Source organism: Vigna unguiculata, chromosome 2 (assembly GCF_004118075.2).
Source record: "Vigna unguiculata cultivar IT97K-499-35 chromosome 2, ASM411807v1, whole genome shotgun sequence".
Taxonomy (NCBI): domain Eukaryota; kingdom Viridiplantae; phylum Streptophyta; class Magnoliopsida; order Fabales; family Fabaceae; genus Vigna; species Vigna unguiculata.
In genome coordinates, this window is record NC_040280.1 from 23,278,594 (window position 1) to 23,296,065 (window position 17,472).

A 17,472-nucleotide genomic window follows, 5' to 3' on the forward strand; every position below is an offset into this window, starting at 1 on the left:
AAATATCTAAGTCAATATTGATATTTATGTAATTCTGAAGAACGGTATTCCAAAGTACACTGAAAATTTTGTAATTTGAACAAGGGTAAGTGATTTTGGGTCAAGGACACTATTCGCGAAAGCATTTTCAAATTTACAATCTACCATTGTAGAAGATAACAGAAGAAAAAAGTTGTAAGTTGTAAGTGTAAATTGTGACTGATAACAGAAGAAAAAAGTTGTAAGTGTAAAGTGTGGCTAAAACTACAAATCCTGAGCTCGTCTCATGAGTTCTTCCCTATCAATGAAACGCTCAAGCAGATGTTTCTCTCGCAAAACCAAATAATCTTCAGCACTACCTAACCATTCAAATCTTAAACTCTGTTGCCTAGGAGTAGGAATTGACTTTAACAGTTGAAGTCCCACACTTGTCAGAACATTGAATGACGACTGAAGCAGCAGATATAAAATTTGAACATCTATAACATTCAAATCATACCTTTCTCGGCCTTTTGGCTAAGATCAAGTGTAGTATCTGTTCTTATCAGTTTAATATCTGATATGTGGACTATTAGTTCACATGATATTAAATTTATTTTTTGAGGGAGAGAACCATCAAAGTAGCTTGCTACTTGGTTTCTTGAGCATCGTCTTTGTTTTGCACTGATGCAAAGGCCCGGTGCATCCCATCCAATATTAGTTTGATTATTTGGTGTTTGTTTTCTCTATGTAGAATTTGCAGGCCCAGATGACTTTAGTTTTTTTTTTCTTTTTTATTTTCGTTTGTTGTGGTATGAGTGAAGAAGCCATCCTTGGTGTCTATGATCCTAATCAAAAAAAAACTTTCTGCAATTCATGTTAGTGGGGTATGAAGGCAGCTACAAGCCCAATAGGTATGACAGTGCATTGAGGAATCCAAACAAAGCTTACTTTGGTGGAGTTATTAAAAATACCAACGATGTGTTGAAAACTTAGGACTAAATCTCATATTGTTGAAATAACTTGCTCACACTATATAATAGAAGAACCATACAGGTTTATTTGGAAAATCTTCTGTTTCGGGTATAGAGACCAAACACCTACTAGGAACAACTTCAATTGTACTCATTTTTTCTCTAAGTCTCCTCTCTCCGCAATCTGCTGTAACTTCTCCACCAAAAAATCTTTCTCCTTGCTCGATCGGTTGACCAGACGATCGGGGTACCTGTCTAAAAGGCTCTGATGCTTAAGTCAGTAGATAAACCGATCGATGTATAAGTATATCTGCTGTAATAAATGCGAATTTAAGATCCTCATCAACCTACCTTTGGCGTATTTATAGTTTCCGGTGTGGGCCTATAATTAGGGTTCCTTAATCACGGCCCAATGATCCTTTAATCAAGATTACTGACTTATTTAATGTTAATTAGTCCAGCTGACTGGTCTCGTTTGGCCGATTGACCGATGGCCGCCTGACTAGGCTGGTTATCTTTTGAGTTTAACAACCTTAAGTGAATAATTAATCTATATGGCCGATCGACTGAGGATCATACGTAAGACACTACGCGAATCACCTATGGGGCCGACCGACTGATGAACCTTCATAGGGTAACGTGTGGTCTATTTGGGGACCGATGGACCGATGGTCCTTTATGGAGTGACGCAATTCATCTGTGGGATCGATCGACCGATGGCCCCCTGTGAGGATGCGATTCATCTCTGGGACCGATCGACCGATGGCCCCATGTGAGGATGCGATTCATCTCTGGGACCGACCAACCGATGGTCCCTTGTGAGGATGCGATTCATCTCTGGGATCGATCGACCGATGGTCCCTTGTGAGGTTCATACATAGTTTATGTAAAGGACCGATCGACTGATGGTTCTGTTTCATAGATAAGCTCTCCCAACCTTGTTCGATGGACTGGAGGACCGGATGTTGCCAATGGTCCGATGGGTCATTCAGTTCATCTTCCATTTTGTTTTCGGATATGTATAACATAACATTTCAATTTCTTTAGGATTTAATCTTATTTGCATAACTTTTTTTAAACAACTAAATTTTAAAATAAAAAAATGGGTAATTTGATTACATAAATTAAAAAAAATCTGTTTTATTTTGAAAGTAAAAATTTGAAAACAAAAATAATCTTTCATTTATAAAATCTATATATTGATCTTCATATATTCTATTTGTCTCTATCTTAATTAAAATAAATTTAGTTAAAATTTTATTGATTATGCTAAATTTATTGATTATGATTACAGTAAACATTCGCTTAAGTCCGCATTCATCTCAATCCGCATCACGCCTATATTTGCATTCATTTAAGTTCGCATTCCGTCTAAATTCGCATTTGGACAGCGAAAATTATCAGATCATTAATTGTGATTTTATTTTCAAAAAAAAAATCATGTAAAGTTATTTGACAATTATTTTCAATTCACTCACATGCGATTGCCGATTCACCATTGTGTAAGATGCGAAGAAGGAGAAAAAATATACCCTTAACTTGATTTAACTGATCTGATGATAAATAAGAAAAAAATTTCAACTCACTCAAAAAAATAACAAATTCATTATGTAGCATATATCTTATATCTGTTATCTCTCATATTTTCACAATTTCTAAAAATTTCCAACAACACATATAATATTTAATGCTGTAATTATATAACATATAATATTTCATATTGTAATATGACTCATAAAACTTCATAAGCCCGCATTCCAATAAAATCTGCATCAAACTCCAAAGATCAAAATACAGACTTAAGTGAATATTTTTTCTGTAGTCAGCAAGTGAGATTTGATCTCTAAATTTATATTTGTTTTTAATAAAATGAGATTTGATCTCTCTAATTTTATTTAAATGAAAACTTATTTAATAAAATTTATATACAAATTACAAAAATTAAAGTTTCAAAATGTAAATATTAAAAGGATTATAAAAAGACATTGAATAATTCAATTATAAGAGCTCATTTCTTTAAAGTTTTTTTAAGAGATATATTTACATATTTTAGGAACGATTCATGTAGCAAGAAATTATTCTTTCATGTTCGAAAAATAGTTGGATCGGCAATAATCACACAGTTACGCGTGAGATATGTTAGAAAAAAAAATCACACTAATTTAATACTTTAGATATAATGTTATAATTTAAATCATAAACACTAATTAATTTTGTACTACATACTATGATCATACGACTACTTATAAACTCCTTTACCACTCTTAGAAATAATAAGAAACTTAAATATTTATTTTATAAATTAAAAAAAGTGTTGCCACTTTAAGGAAAAGTAAAATTTCTTTTAGGCTTTTAGCATTTTTTTTGTAATACACAATTTTTTTTATCCTTCAGATTTTCGAAAAGATCATTTTGTCTTAATTATTTTTAGATTATATACTTTAGAAACTTTTTGAAACAAGTTTTTTAGAATTTCTAAAATAAGATTTGTTGAAATGTGTTTTTCAGAATATAATTTTTGGAACACATGAAATGTATTTTTGAAACATATATAATATATTTGAAATAAGTTTTCTAAAATATCCTTATATGAGATCTGTTTGGAAAGAACTTTCTGAAATAAGTTTTTTTCACATTTTTTTTAATTCTCTCCTTGTTTTCCTATAATATAGTAATGACTATGGCATAATGGCACTAACAACATGACGATCACAACTATAATAATGTAGTAATTGTAGGAGTGCAGTAAGCAATAACCAGCTTTTTACCATCTTCATGATTCTACAAATGAAAAGATGGCCCAATTGAAGATGTCCACACATAGAAACAAAATGGACTCTATAATAGTGGCGTGGTCTCCAATTTTCAAGAGGGTTATTGGGCTCACAGCACTAACCATACTGGATAGAAAAATATATTTCAATTTTTGTTCTCCTGTAATTTCTGATTGTCATTTTGATCTTTTTTTGTCATTTTAGTCTTTATATTCTCTTTAAATGTATTTTTATTCAATTTCAAATTATATATATATATTTTGATATGATTTATATTTTACATTTTAATTGATTAAATTATCTCTTAGTGATATCTTAAATGAATATAGCAAATTTAAGATTATAAATTGGACTATAATAAGAAAATAAATGAAACATATACAGCTGTGAAATTACAAAAAATTAAAATCATGAGAAAAAAAGAGACATGAATGATTTAAAAAAGAAATGATTTAGCGTATTGCTTTTGTAGTTTTAGTTTGTCCAGTATTTTTTTTCTTGGCTGGATTGAAATCTAAGATTGTCTTATAATTTAACTCAAAAATAAGTTGCTCATTTAAAAAAAAAAACTATAAAATTTAATAATATATTTAAATACATAAAACTAATTAAAAGAATATATATATATATATATATGTGTGTGTATATATATATATATATATATGTGTGTGTGTGTGTATATATATATATATATATAATAAAATAAATATATAGAGAAAATAATATTGGCAGCATTAGGGTTGGGGAAGTTCTAGAGTGTTGAGTCATCAGATTCTTCTCGTTTTATTTTCTCTTCCTTTTAATATTTTTCTCTCCAACCTTTCACGTGGCCCACTCTCATCATGTTAAGTCAATTACATCATTCTCGAAGAATAATAACGCTTATAATTAATTATTTTGTTTATAGATTTAATTTTCTAAAACTTGAAATTCTGATTTAAATAATAAATTATAGTTAAAATTGCTGACAGTGAAATCATAGTGTAGACCAGTTATGTTTTTCCATATATGCTGTAGAAAAAAAATAAAATAAAGAAAATAAAAAATAAACAATAAAAAAAAAATTAGCTGCATATGACAATTAGTTGATCTATTTTTTAACAATAAACAACACGTGAATGCAGAAAATGCTTTTAAGCCACAGACTTGTGACAGTGAGTTATTGAGGACCATTCATTGGACCCTTTGATATTTCAAAATTGGTAACCTACACGAGACCATGCTAAATTATTTATAGATGCATTGAATTTTCAACCCTCAACACGATTAAAACAAGAACCAAAACCAAACAACACAATTGAAAATCGAAGAAACAGAACCTTGGGTGTTTTAAAATACTGAACAGCTAGCTTTGTTTTTGCAGCAAAGCAAGTCAAAATGATTGAAAGTTCCAAAAAATCTGAACATTGATTATACCCTTATTTTATTAATTACTATTACTATTATTATTATGCAATGGGCAAAAAGAATGAGAAAACTGTTGATAAAAAAAATGAGTAAAGTTGCAGATTCAGGGCTTTCCATTTGCTACTATTTTTGTTTTGTTGTGAAAAAGCAAAGTTTATTATTGCACTTCATACATAAAAAATACCAACACGGAATGATTCATGGATACGCATGTGCATCTCAATTATCACAAGCCTTTTAAAAGATGCCCAAAATTTACTTCTCTACTTCAAAATCTCTTTCACCATCACCAATAATATATCATCTTTGCTGAAGTCTTAAGTTTTGTATCTAACAAAGAAAGATTTACATTTATTTAAAATTAAATATTGTACCCTCAAGTTGTTATAAATTATAAAAGAAAAAATTAACAGTTAAATTTTGACAACTTCTTCTAATCATATGAGATGACATCTCTTAAGTGATTTTTTATTTTTTTATTTTTTCATATTTTTTTATACTCCAAAACCATCTAAAAATTGTTATTTCAAATTATAAGAGAAAATTGTAAAATTTAGTTATCCATTATAAGATACGTTATTATTAGGATAGAATTTATGCAACATCTTAAAAATAATATAATACGATGAAAAACTCGCTTAAAATAACACAAACATCATGCGAAGATATCATGAAACTGTTTGATTATAGATGTTATAAATCATATCGAAGTAATAATGTTCGGTTATATGTCCAAATGTTAGGTCTATATGTAGGGAAGTTTGGTTACTAACACCTGTGTTAGAATGTGGAAAAGGTACTTGTTCCTAATTTATGGTATAGTTTTGGTTTTGTTGAAGTATCTCTGTCTTCAAATACTTCACATTTCTCAACATGTAAATGCCTATTTTGGTACATCTCATCTAAGGTTTATCTATAACAATAAGTAGTTCAACCTCGAATACATCAACTGATAAAACAAAAATTTAAACCTGCTGAAAATAGTTAATGCTCATTTTTAAAAGCAACTAGAACATTGAATATTATTAGCTTGTTCTCTTAAAAGTTAAAATCATAATTAATGCAGTCTTTTTGTTTTTGTCTGAATTGCTATGTCTAAACTTATCAATTACTTAGTATCACATGACTTTGATTTAACGTGTGCGATGGTAATTACTATGATACGATTGAAGGAAAGTTTGGTTAAAATTAAAATTTCTCAACATTTTAGGTGTCCAACATGTTTCTTAACGAACTTTTAGTTGTCGCAAGTGATGCCTACTCCTACTTAACAAAACACATATCATATCAAACAAGTCACATTGATATGTACACGCGCCATTACATTTTGATGTTTTTTTTATTATTAAACTGCTATAGTTTATTCTCAGAGTTAATAAAATAGATAATTTTTAAAAATTTATAAATTTAGGCACGATGTGTCAAGTAGATTTGATTTCAACTTGAATAAATAGAGATGGTAAAATGAATTTTAAACTTTGAGTCAATTTGATTTATCATGAATTTAAGTTTACCAGTTGAAAAAAATTTAGTTTGTTTAAATGTGGATCAAATTAGATCCAACTTACTTAATCTATGAATTAAACGAGTTCAAATCAGATTGAATGTGAGTTGACCCACATTTTACCAACAACTTTTTATTAGTTTTTTACCATTTTCAAAAGTTTTTTATTATAATTATTTACTATTTTTAACTGTATATGTCGAATAATTTATTTGTTTATCAAGATATGTAAAATGACACTTTAATTTTTATAATAATATTTGATAAAATACGTGAATATTTTGATTGCACTAATATAAAATAATGAGTTGAATCAATTCACTTTGATTACACTATAACAAAAATATAAAATAATTTGAAAGAATAAAACATCTTAAAGTGAGTCAATTTACTAACCTATCAATTCATGGTAGATCATGATTTACAAAATTTTTGACCCACTAAAAGTTGAGTCAGATTAACTAAATCATTCCTAGCTCATACCATGGTAAGACAACTCATATGAATTAGATTGACTCACCTGAAGAAATTGTGTGTCAAATGAGTTTGATTTTCTAAATGGAAATATAAAGTTGTATTAGACCATCACAACTTCGCAAATGAATATGGTTTATACACAAGTTTAGTTCATTTTATATTGTTTATTTGTATCTTTTATTTTGACAACATTTTAATAGAAGTTATTATGTATAATTGTTGTAAAGCAAAAATGGTTAAAAAAAAACCAATTTCGGTAGAAGTTATTTTTCGGCTTGTTAAAAACTCTTTTCCTTAATAATTTTTTGTTTAAATGAAAAAAAGAAAAACTTACATAAAGACCACTGTTTCTACTGTTAGATTTAAAATTGTGTTAACTACAAATTAAGCGAAAAAACAATTTTTATCAAGTTAATCAAAATCGTAAACGGCAACCACTTCATGTTGGTCTAACACAACAGTTACCTAAATTCATGTTTAACAATTATCTATTTTCATAAATTTGAAAATAAATTACACTAAAAAGACCACATTTTGATCATTCTTAACCAACGAAATTAACTAAACTAAAATTATATTTTAGTTGGATAAGATCACGAAGTGTAATTTCTGGTAAAACTCCAAGTTCTACGACGTGGGTCAATCCACAATCCCCGAAAAAGCGCGTTGGATAAATCGCCCAACGAACAGCCAACAAACGTTTATTATTATGATGAATCGATTTTCTTGTACTTTGGAGTCGTTGGCGTCCAATTTCAAATTCAATGGATAAGGCGAATCAAGAATCTTCCAGCTCCTTACAGCACACATTGCAACTCCAAACAACACTTATTAATAATGTATTTACTATATCTCTCCATTATTATAATAAAGAAAATAATTAAATGCAATTCTCAATTTATAAAGTTTAAACAAAAAATATCCTAAAACATATAAATTTGCCAGCAAAAGTACATGATCACAATCTGTGAAATTTCCCAAACTTTATCTATTGTTATCTACACACAACTCTTTTTTTTTTTCATTTCCCTATTTTGTGGGCGAAAATTTAGTAAAGTTTGGATATAGATTTTTGTGGAATTTAGTTGAGGCTGAGGCTCAGAACACAGCTTTGCACACAAGTGGCACATCCCCAATCGAGCATTTTTATTTTCTGATACGTTTTTTGATTGAAACCAATTTGTTTATTATTGTTTTGGTTTTGGAGCCACGTGGAGGAATAAAAAATAGGTAAAATGAAAAAGAGAATTAAAAAATGTGAGGTAGGAAAGGAGGAAAATGTGGGAAGAGACGACGTTCAAAGTCTGAAGCAGCGCGTATTTGTTTGCTATATATATATAATATAAGAAGAGAGAGTTGGGTCTTTGTGGATTTTCCAATTGCCGCAATAATATAGCTTGTGAATTGTTTGGGTGTGGAAGGGAAATTGATGATTTTTAATGTAAAAAGGAGCGTCTCTGTCAGCAATATCAGGGGTTGAAATTGAAACGGTTTTTGATTTTAACCCTGCAAAGAGCCTTCCTTTGCGGTTTTTTTCTTTTTGAGAAGGCTCTTTGTGGTTGTTGCTTCTGAAGGAGGAAGAAAATGATGCGGTTATGGATTTCTTATCTGCAATTGGTGGAGCTGTTTGTGAGTTCCTTGGTTCATTTGCTCTATGGATTTTACATATTCAGCACCGCCGTTGCTGGGGACCTGGCACAGAATCTGAATGAATATTTTCGCAAGCCTAACGCCGATGTTGTTGAGGTCAAAGATGGAACATCCAAGGCCAATGCTGATGATCTTCCTCCTATTGTGTTGGTTCATGGGATTTTTGGATTTGGCAAAGGGGTAAGCCCCATTGCTTTTATTCCCTTCTTTTCCTCTCAAGTTTTACCCTTTTTCATGCTATTCTTCTGTTTCTCTTCTGGGGTGCTGATTTGTCGTCTTTCACACGCAGAGATTGGGGGCTTTGTCGTACTTTGGTGGGGCGGAGAAGAAAGATGAAAGGGTTCTTGTCCCTGATTTGGGCTCTCTCACCAGTATCTATGATAGGTGGGTTATTGAAGTATAAGAGCTTGGTTTTTTGTTTTTTAGGTTATGTTCTGCGCTTGTTCTGTTTTGCAACATTTCTGAAGAGGGTTCCCTTGTTTTTCTTCGGCCTCAGGGCTCGAGAATTGTTCTATTATTTAAAAGGCGGGCAAGTTGATTACGGTGAGGAGCATAGCACGGCTTGTGGACACTCGCAGTTTGGACGAATCTATGAACAAGGTTTGGAGATCTTGATGTTCTGTTTGTTGTTTCTGGCTTTTGTGTATTTGTGATGTTTTATGAAAATGTGTTTCGTTGCTGTTATTGGGATGCAGGGCATTACCCTGAGTGGGACGAGGATCACCCTATTCATTTTGTTGGACACTCAGCGGGTGCACAAGTTGTTCGTGTCTTGCAACAAATGCTTGCTGATAAGGTTGGTGCCAATGGTTTCCCGTGCTTTTCACATTTCCTTCTATTTCTAGAGGGTTTTCTTTATTCTTTTTTTTCTTTATTTGTTGTGGTTTTCGTATTTTTGATTATTTGATGTTCATACTGTCTTCAGACATTCAAGGGTTATGAAAACAGTTCGGAGAACTGGGTATTAAGTATCACCTCCTTATCTGGAGCATTTAATGGGACTACAAGAACATACACAGATGGCATGCAGTGAGTTCTTGTCAGCTTTTCCTTATAATTGTTAAAGTTAATTTTATTGCCTTCAATGGGGGTAGTTGAGAGAGCATGCAGTATTAATTCCTATGAGAAATGAATGAAAAACAGAAAAACAGCATGATAATTAGAATCAATATCTTGGCTAGTGTATAATTTGAGATTGTTTCAGGCCAGAAGATGGGAAAACATTGAAACCTATTTGCCTGCTACAGCTTTGCCGCATTGGAGTGATCATATATGATTGGTTTGACATTGCGTGGCTGAAGAACTACTACAATTTTGGGTTTGATCACTTTAACATGTCATGGAGAAAGATGGGTATATGGGGTCTTGTCGATTGTCTATTGGGGAATGCGGGTCCATTTGCTTCAGGAGATTGGATCCTCCCTGATCTTACAATTCAAGGCTCTATAAAACTCAATTACCACCTACAAACATTTCCTAACACATACTACTTCAGCTATGCTACCAAACGCACAACGAAGATCATGGGCGTTACAGTTCCTTCAAGTATACTTGGAATTCACCCGATGCTTTTCCTGAGAGTTTTGCAGATGAGCCAGTGGCGTTTTCCTCCAGATGTTCCTCCCCCTTACAAGGGATACAGGTTGGTGTTTAAAGGCTACTTTGATCAAGTTTTGATGAATGAATGAATGAACCAACATGTTAGTTTTTGTTGTGCAGGGATGAGGATTGGCAAGACAATGATGGAGCACTAAACACAATATCCATGACTCATCCTCGCCTACCTATTGAACACCCCAACTGTTTGGTTGAGAAGGAATCAGATTGCAAACCTTTACAACCTGGCATCTGGTCCGTGAAACTACCACCCTATACACTTTTTTCAAATAATAATTCATAACATACTCATCCCTCTAGCCTTAGGCTTAGCTCTGCATTATTTCCTTATATCTGCATTAACTCATAACATATGATCTACAAGATGCTCATTATGGATACGAGTTTAGATTTTTTACTGAGTTTTTTGGTGTTGTTTTCTGACTATTAGTAGATTTTGAAGTCGCACCAGAAGAACAACAAATAGAGAATCTAAATTCTCCATGAAGAGTTTTTGTGGTGTATTATTATTGATGAATTAATGGTATATTTTGATGGAACAGGTACTATACATATGTGAAGGGTGATCACATACTATTCATTATTAATCGGGAGAGAGCAGGAGTGCAGTTTGACTTAATCTATGACAGTATTTTCGAACGATGTAGGAAACACGTTTTCAAGAAGAAGCCTCCAACAATGCCGAATGAAATCAATCATTAGCACATCATTCTTTACTCTCCTTTCATTCAACTACAAGAGACATATAAAAACCCTTCACCTTCACCTTTGTAAATGTAAATATTTTCCCAGCTTTTCACCTCACTTTTATACCACCATTCTGTATTTTGTAGGATTGTGAGAGATATATCAGAGGCATAGTGAATAGGATGTCACAATCACTATAGTGTACACAATTACTGTCTCAGTATAAATACCACAATTTCTTGAAATTTTAATTTTGAACCTTGCAGAAGAGCTGATTGATGACAGATTCTGGAACCTCTTCAATGTCAAAACCGTTTGTTTTTTCAGACACACACATGGCTTTTTCTTACAACGCAAAGTCTATGATGATGAAGATCTAGATCATACTGCTGAATCTTTACAATGGTACAGTGACAGGTGTTGTACAACAGGGAAACTAAACTCATCTTGTAAATTTTTTGACACTTTCCTTCCACATCAGACAGAGAAAAATACTTATCCGATAATTAATTTCAAAAAGGAAAATTTCCGTTTTTACCCTTTCATCATAATAATTAAACATTCATATGTAGTTTTAGAAGTTACTTATTATTATCCGGGTCTAGAATCAGTTTAATAATTAAAATATTTATTAATATATTAAGTTTTTGAAAATAATTAATTATCATACTCATACATGTTTGATAATAAAAAATTTAATTATACAAAAAATTATGTTAAACCTCAAACTTACTAATTAAAATTTATATTCATATAATAATTTTAAAAATTATTAATTTTAATACTAAGTTTTGAAATCGTTTTATAATTAAAATATTTATCGGTATGGTAATCCTTGAAAGTACTGATTGTGATGTTAAATATTAAAAGCTTGATTAATTGTATTAGTATAATATATTTAACACATTAATTATTATGATATTTTATGATATTTGATAATTAAAATTTTGTATCAATATAATAAATTTAAAAACTATTGATCATCATCTTTAGTCTTATGTTTGCTTAAAAGTTAAAATTTTTATTTATATTAGTCTAAACATAGACGTTAACCGTGTGTATTATTTTTTAAATATACATGATATTATATTGTAATGTTATTCCATTAATATATAAAAGTAAATTTATATTTATTAAAAATAAAGAAAGATAAAAGGTTGATAGTTTAATAAAAACATATAAAAATAATGATTAATTTTGAAAAATTTAACAAATAATTATATCGTAAAAGATAAAATTGAAATTATGAAAGGTTGACATAAAAGAAAAATCATATTTTCTTGTAATTGTAATTATAGATAATAATTCTAAAACTTTTTTACTATCATATTCAGTCTTAAACTTGTTTAATAAGTAAAATTTGCATTAGTATAAAGTTTTTTTAAAATGATTAATTATCATTTTTAGTGTTAAACATGTTTAATAATTAAAATTATCATTTTTAGTGTTAAACATGTTTAATAATTAAAATTATCATTCATATAAGAATCTTAAATTTATTTGATGATTAATTTCATTTTAGTATTTTATAATAAGTTTTAAAATTAGTCTCTTGATTTCATTTATAATCCAATATATTATTTAAAAATAATTAATTTAATATAATTTAATTAAATAAGCACAATAAATACTTTTAAAATTACATAACTTTACAACTTATTATAAAGTGTTAAGAGCTTCTTGCATGAAAATGAAATCCGGAAAAATAATCCGGAAGCGTATTATTTTTTAATTTTTGAAAGGTATTTTTGAATTTCAAATTGCATAATCGAAAAAGAGTAAAAACGGAATTTTATTTATGTAAGTATACAAGAGAAAACTTATGGAAGTGTACAAAACTGGCTAATATTTGTTTATTTTAGGTTTTCTTAACCCTTATTTTCTTTGGCCCAAACTTCATACTTGGAAGCCCAATTCAGCTACTGGCCCATCTAAATATAAATCCAATTCCGCTACTATCTCATTAACACTGTATTTGTTATCTCATATTTGTATTTCATTCAATTCTCAATTTAGAGATATTCAAACCTTTATGATGAAACATTGTTCTCGAAGGTTGAAAAAACCACTGCAAAGTGATAACATTAAAAGATAACAAATATTTTAACAATTAAAATAACTATTTAACTTATGTAAATGAAAAATAATATTTTATTAAAAACTGGTCAATAAGAATCGTTATTAAAAAAATTCATATTTTCTGTTAATTTTGTTTTAAATTTAAATTTATTATGAAAAAAAATTACAGAAAATTATTATTAATTTTTTTTACATAAAACACCTTTTACAACAAATTTTGTAGAAAATACTTACGAATTTTATAATTTTGTAAAAATAAATATCCATGAAAAAATTATCTGCTAATTAAGATTCTTAGAAAAAATAGTAAAAAAAATCTTTGTTTATATATATTTTTAACAAATTTAAAAGAAAAATCTCATATAATACAAGAATTTTCGGAGGTTCCATAGCAACTAAATATCAATGTTGAATACTTATTTCAATAGTATAATTAAGAAAAAAAATTATAATATATTTAAATATACATTAATTTTTTTTTAAAACGAAAGAACATAGAAAACATAAGCATTGATTTTCTTGGCTTGTGTACTTCATCTACAGATGTAGTTTTCCTAAATTCATTAGAAGTCAAATTTTCAAAGTTTTTGTTGTTGTTTTCCACACCACGAAATTGCTAAGTGTTGGCAATTTGTGCAACAATTTTCATTGTGATGGTGAATACATTGCATCCTCCCATGAGAATGTTCTTAAAAGCATCTCAAGTAGACAAGAAGCTTGAACTCCTACATTTTTTCTTGGTAAAGTTATATTTAATTTAATCTTTGTTCTTATAAAAGTTTATTCTCTCTTTTAAATAATATCCCTTTCGTTATAGTTCTCATTCATATCTACCTAACATTGAAGTTTCTAATAAATTTCTTTTGAAAAATCACATAAACTATTATTTAACTTTAATATAGAGTAATTAAGTTTGAAGTACAATTTTTTAAAGAATTTTCTTTAAAAAAAATATCCCATTAATAATTTAAAATATTTCTTTTATTTTGGTCTTGAACACCTTTTTATTCAATTTTGGCATCAATAAATTATTGTAATTTTTATTTTTAATTTTTTTAATTCATCATTGAATTTGCATTTTAATGTAAAATATTTCTTAAAATTTATTAACTCACAAATTAATTTATCTTTAAAAATAAAATACAAATAAATTTAAAACAATTTAAAAAATAAGTTAATTGTTAAGTTGAAAAGAAAAGAAAAAGTAAAAGTTAAGTATCTCAGTAACGAAAAAAATTAGAACTATAAATATTAAAAATAAAAAAATTAAGATTTCAATCAACACAATTTTCTTATGTGTAAATAAAAATGCACATAAGAATTCCTAAGAAAACCTATGCATGTGAAAGTATTTTATTGCATAAATTATTCATAGGATAATTACCCTTCTCATAAGGCGACGACAGATTAATAATATTTTATTATGCATGAGTTAGTAAACAAGTAAACTAATAAATAATTTATTTTTAATTTAAATGGATTCTATGATAGCTGTTCAGAACAAATAAGTTGTCAAGATAACATGACTCTTATTTATATTTTAATGATTGCATAAACACAATATTAATAAATTTAATTAATTACTATCTTAATACTTGTGTGATCGACACTCTCGTTGAGATTAAAATTCGAGTTATAATTATAGTTTCATATTTAATTTTTTTTCACAACCTAAAGTATAAAAATTAAAATCTTCAATTATTGAATAAACGTTCCGCGAAACAATTGAAATCTTCAATGGAGGAAAGCCAACCCTCTGAAATGATTTTTTTAGATTTAGTTCTTCTTCTTCAAGCATCAAACCAGATAGTGTTATTAGTTTTTGTTTGAAGATTTCATGTTTTCATTTTGAGCTGATTCAAATGAAACCTTATCATCTTTATGTGGGATTCAAAATATTTATTTAGATTCACTGATTTTTTTTCTTAATAATTGTATATTCTTGTTGAAATCTTTACAATATTCTTTATTTTAGTAATTTGGTAAAGTAATTAGAAACAAATTTTTATCCAGCAATTTTTTGGGACATATGTTAACAGAAAAAAACATTTTGTTTGAGACATTTTAACAATAGAACTAAATGGGAGCCCCGTGATAGTTTAGCAAGTTTGACTCGCAACTCACTGTCACCTTTATTAAAAAAAAAATATTTCCAACTTGTTTTGTTTTTCATTTGGCATTGGCACATTTTTGTAATTAAAAAAATTCTTAAATCATAATTAATTTTAGTAATAAAAAATATATTTAGAGATAAATTTAAAGATTAATTTTTTAAATAATTTAAAATATAATACTAATATTTTTATATTCAAAAACTTAATAATTAATATTTATGATTAATTTAGACATCAATTTATAACAAAAACTATTTTAGTTATTAATTTAAAATTTAATTATAATTTTTTATTTTTAATAGAAATTATTTTAATTAAGAATAACTTTTAATTTATAAATTAATATTTAAATCTGTCTTTTTATCAATTCATTATTCATAATAGAAATATATTATTTATTTCTCTTTCTCCGCTTCCTGTTATGGTATAGTACTCTCTCCTTTTCTTTTCTTTTTATCCTTTTGAAGTTTAATTATTATCATGTTTAATAATGTAATTATTTATTTATACCTTTACTTAATGTAACATTTCATTAATATATATATATAGAGAGAGACATTTTTTAATATGAAAATAAAAAATATCATTTTCTTACAAAATTTGTATTGAAATCAAGAAAATTTATTATATTATTATTTTTATAAAAAATTGAAATTAACACTGAAAAAGTAACCAAGGGAGGATCTCATAACTTTATATTTTTTAATGAAATCCCTCGAACCCTATCCCTATCCCAACACAAAAACATTTCCTTGAATTCTATGTTTAATGTTTTTATATACGAGTTGATTTGTATACTTAAGTTGAAGAAGACACAATCTATGAAGATAGCATTCACTGGGTCAAAACCAGAATCTGAGAGAGAGATCCACTGGTAAAAAATAAAACAATTATGAAATTGACAGAAAATCTTGAGTTGAGAAGAAAAGTTATAATATTGAATTGAGGAATACTTATGTGATCCTGTGAGTTGTCACGTGCGAATGCGTCCACGTAACCACGTTTGATCTGAAAACCGTGTCTCTTGGCGATGGATATTGCCAAAGTTTCTCTCTTTCACGAACCAACCATGTTATGGCGGTTAGCACTTAGAATATTGAGTTGAACGCCACTTGTTCCCCCTGAGGGAGATGGAACTGAAAATTCAAATGAAACCTTCTTATCCATGTTTTCTGGGCTTTTTAGGAGGCCAAAAAGTGACAAACATGTCTTTTGGAAACACATACACGTAGACCAATGAACATGTAGATTCGATCCTATATATGCAAACATGGGTAACATGTGGCTGTCTGTTCAGCGTCCACCATTCTGGAAATCACAGTTTGGTCAACCTCACACAACTTCATTTTCCTTCTCCCACTCTTAATATTGTTGTTCTGAAACTTTGTAACTTTATAATTGATGCATGCGTGGTTCAGGTTTCATATCTGGTGGAAAAACTGAAGATTCGTGGAAGAGGAGGGAAACGGTTTGGTGTTGATTCAAAGTATGCTAGAATCAGCATGATAGGAACAGATGATGATTTCAATGACTTCCTGAAAGGGTGTCAAAATGGTAACAGGAATGAGAAAAAAGTGTGAATTTCTGAATGAAGAGATGATTGGAACACTGTCATGTAGCAATAGCTGGTTCAAGCACAGACTTTCCACAATTTAGAATGTGTTGTTTTCTGGGTAGGATATGAATAAACCACTCATATATCAAGATTTACTAAATTTTTAAAGTTTACCGGAGTTTATTTATATAAATAAAGTGCAGTTACTTATGTTAAAAATTTAGTTTTCCTTTAAATATATTTTTGAATTTCTTACTTTGAGTTAGATTTATATATTTGTCATAAATTTCAAATTAATGTTTTAATCTCCATAATTTAGAAAAAAAGTTATATAGTATGTAGCAGCGCTATAATAATGATAATCCCATGCATGGATTAAGACATAAGAGAAACACCAAGCAAAAGTATTTTCATAATCACCAATTTGTAAAAATTTCAATATTTTATATAACGGTAAATGAGGTATCATCTGAAATCTTGTCTAAGTGACCTCGATGACAAAATAGGAGATAACAGAACTTGATGTGCTGAAAGCAATTACCGATTTAAAAGTTAAATTCACTTAACTCTTTTTGAGATGAAAACAAAGAGAAGTCAAAATTATAAGGACAGGAAAGTAATATAATCAAACAAGTTAACTAATTGTTAATGAATATAGGATAGCCACTTGTATACT

At 28.8% G+C, this 17,472-nt stretch overlaps 1 protein-coding gene and 1 non-coding gene across 3 annotated transcripts; both read left to right on the forward strand.

Annotated features, from left to right (window-relative positions):
• The first annotated feature begins 474 nt into the window (after window positions 1-474).
• Window positions 475-669, forward strand: LOC114174749. Its single transcript, XR_003602712.1, has one exon. It is a non-coding gene; the product is annotated as a U2 spliceosomal RNA (small nuclear RNA).
• Window positions 670-8,444: 7,775 nt separating this feature from the next.
• Window positions 8,445-11,573, forward strand: LOC114174198 (lipase-like). 2 transcript variants are annotated; one of them, XR_003602670.1, is made up of 9 exons: window positions 8,445-8,924; window positions 9,034-9,128; window positions 9,241-9,344; window positions 9,440-9,540; window positions 9,670-9,773; window positions 9,949-10,386; window positions 10,464-10,595; window positions 10,904-11,137; window positions 11,315-11,573. XR_003602670.1 is itself a non-coding variant. In XM_028058987.1 (8 exons), exons 1-8 carry the CDS (start codon window positions 8,679-8,681, stop codon window positions 11,061-11,063), a joined length of 1,380 nt encoding a protein of 459 aa, XP_027914788.1. In that variant the 5' UTR covers window positions 8,445-8,678; the 3' UTR covers window positions 11,064-11,299. The 2 variants fall into 2 exon arrangements, 1 of the variants encoding a protein (XP_027914788.1); XM_028058987.1 differs by lacking the exon at window positions 11,315-11,573 and having other exon boundaries at window positions 10,904-11,299.
• The last annotated feature ends 5,899 nt before the right edge of the window (window positions 11,574-17,472 follow it).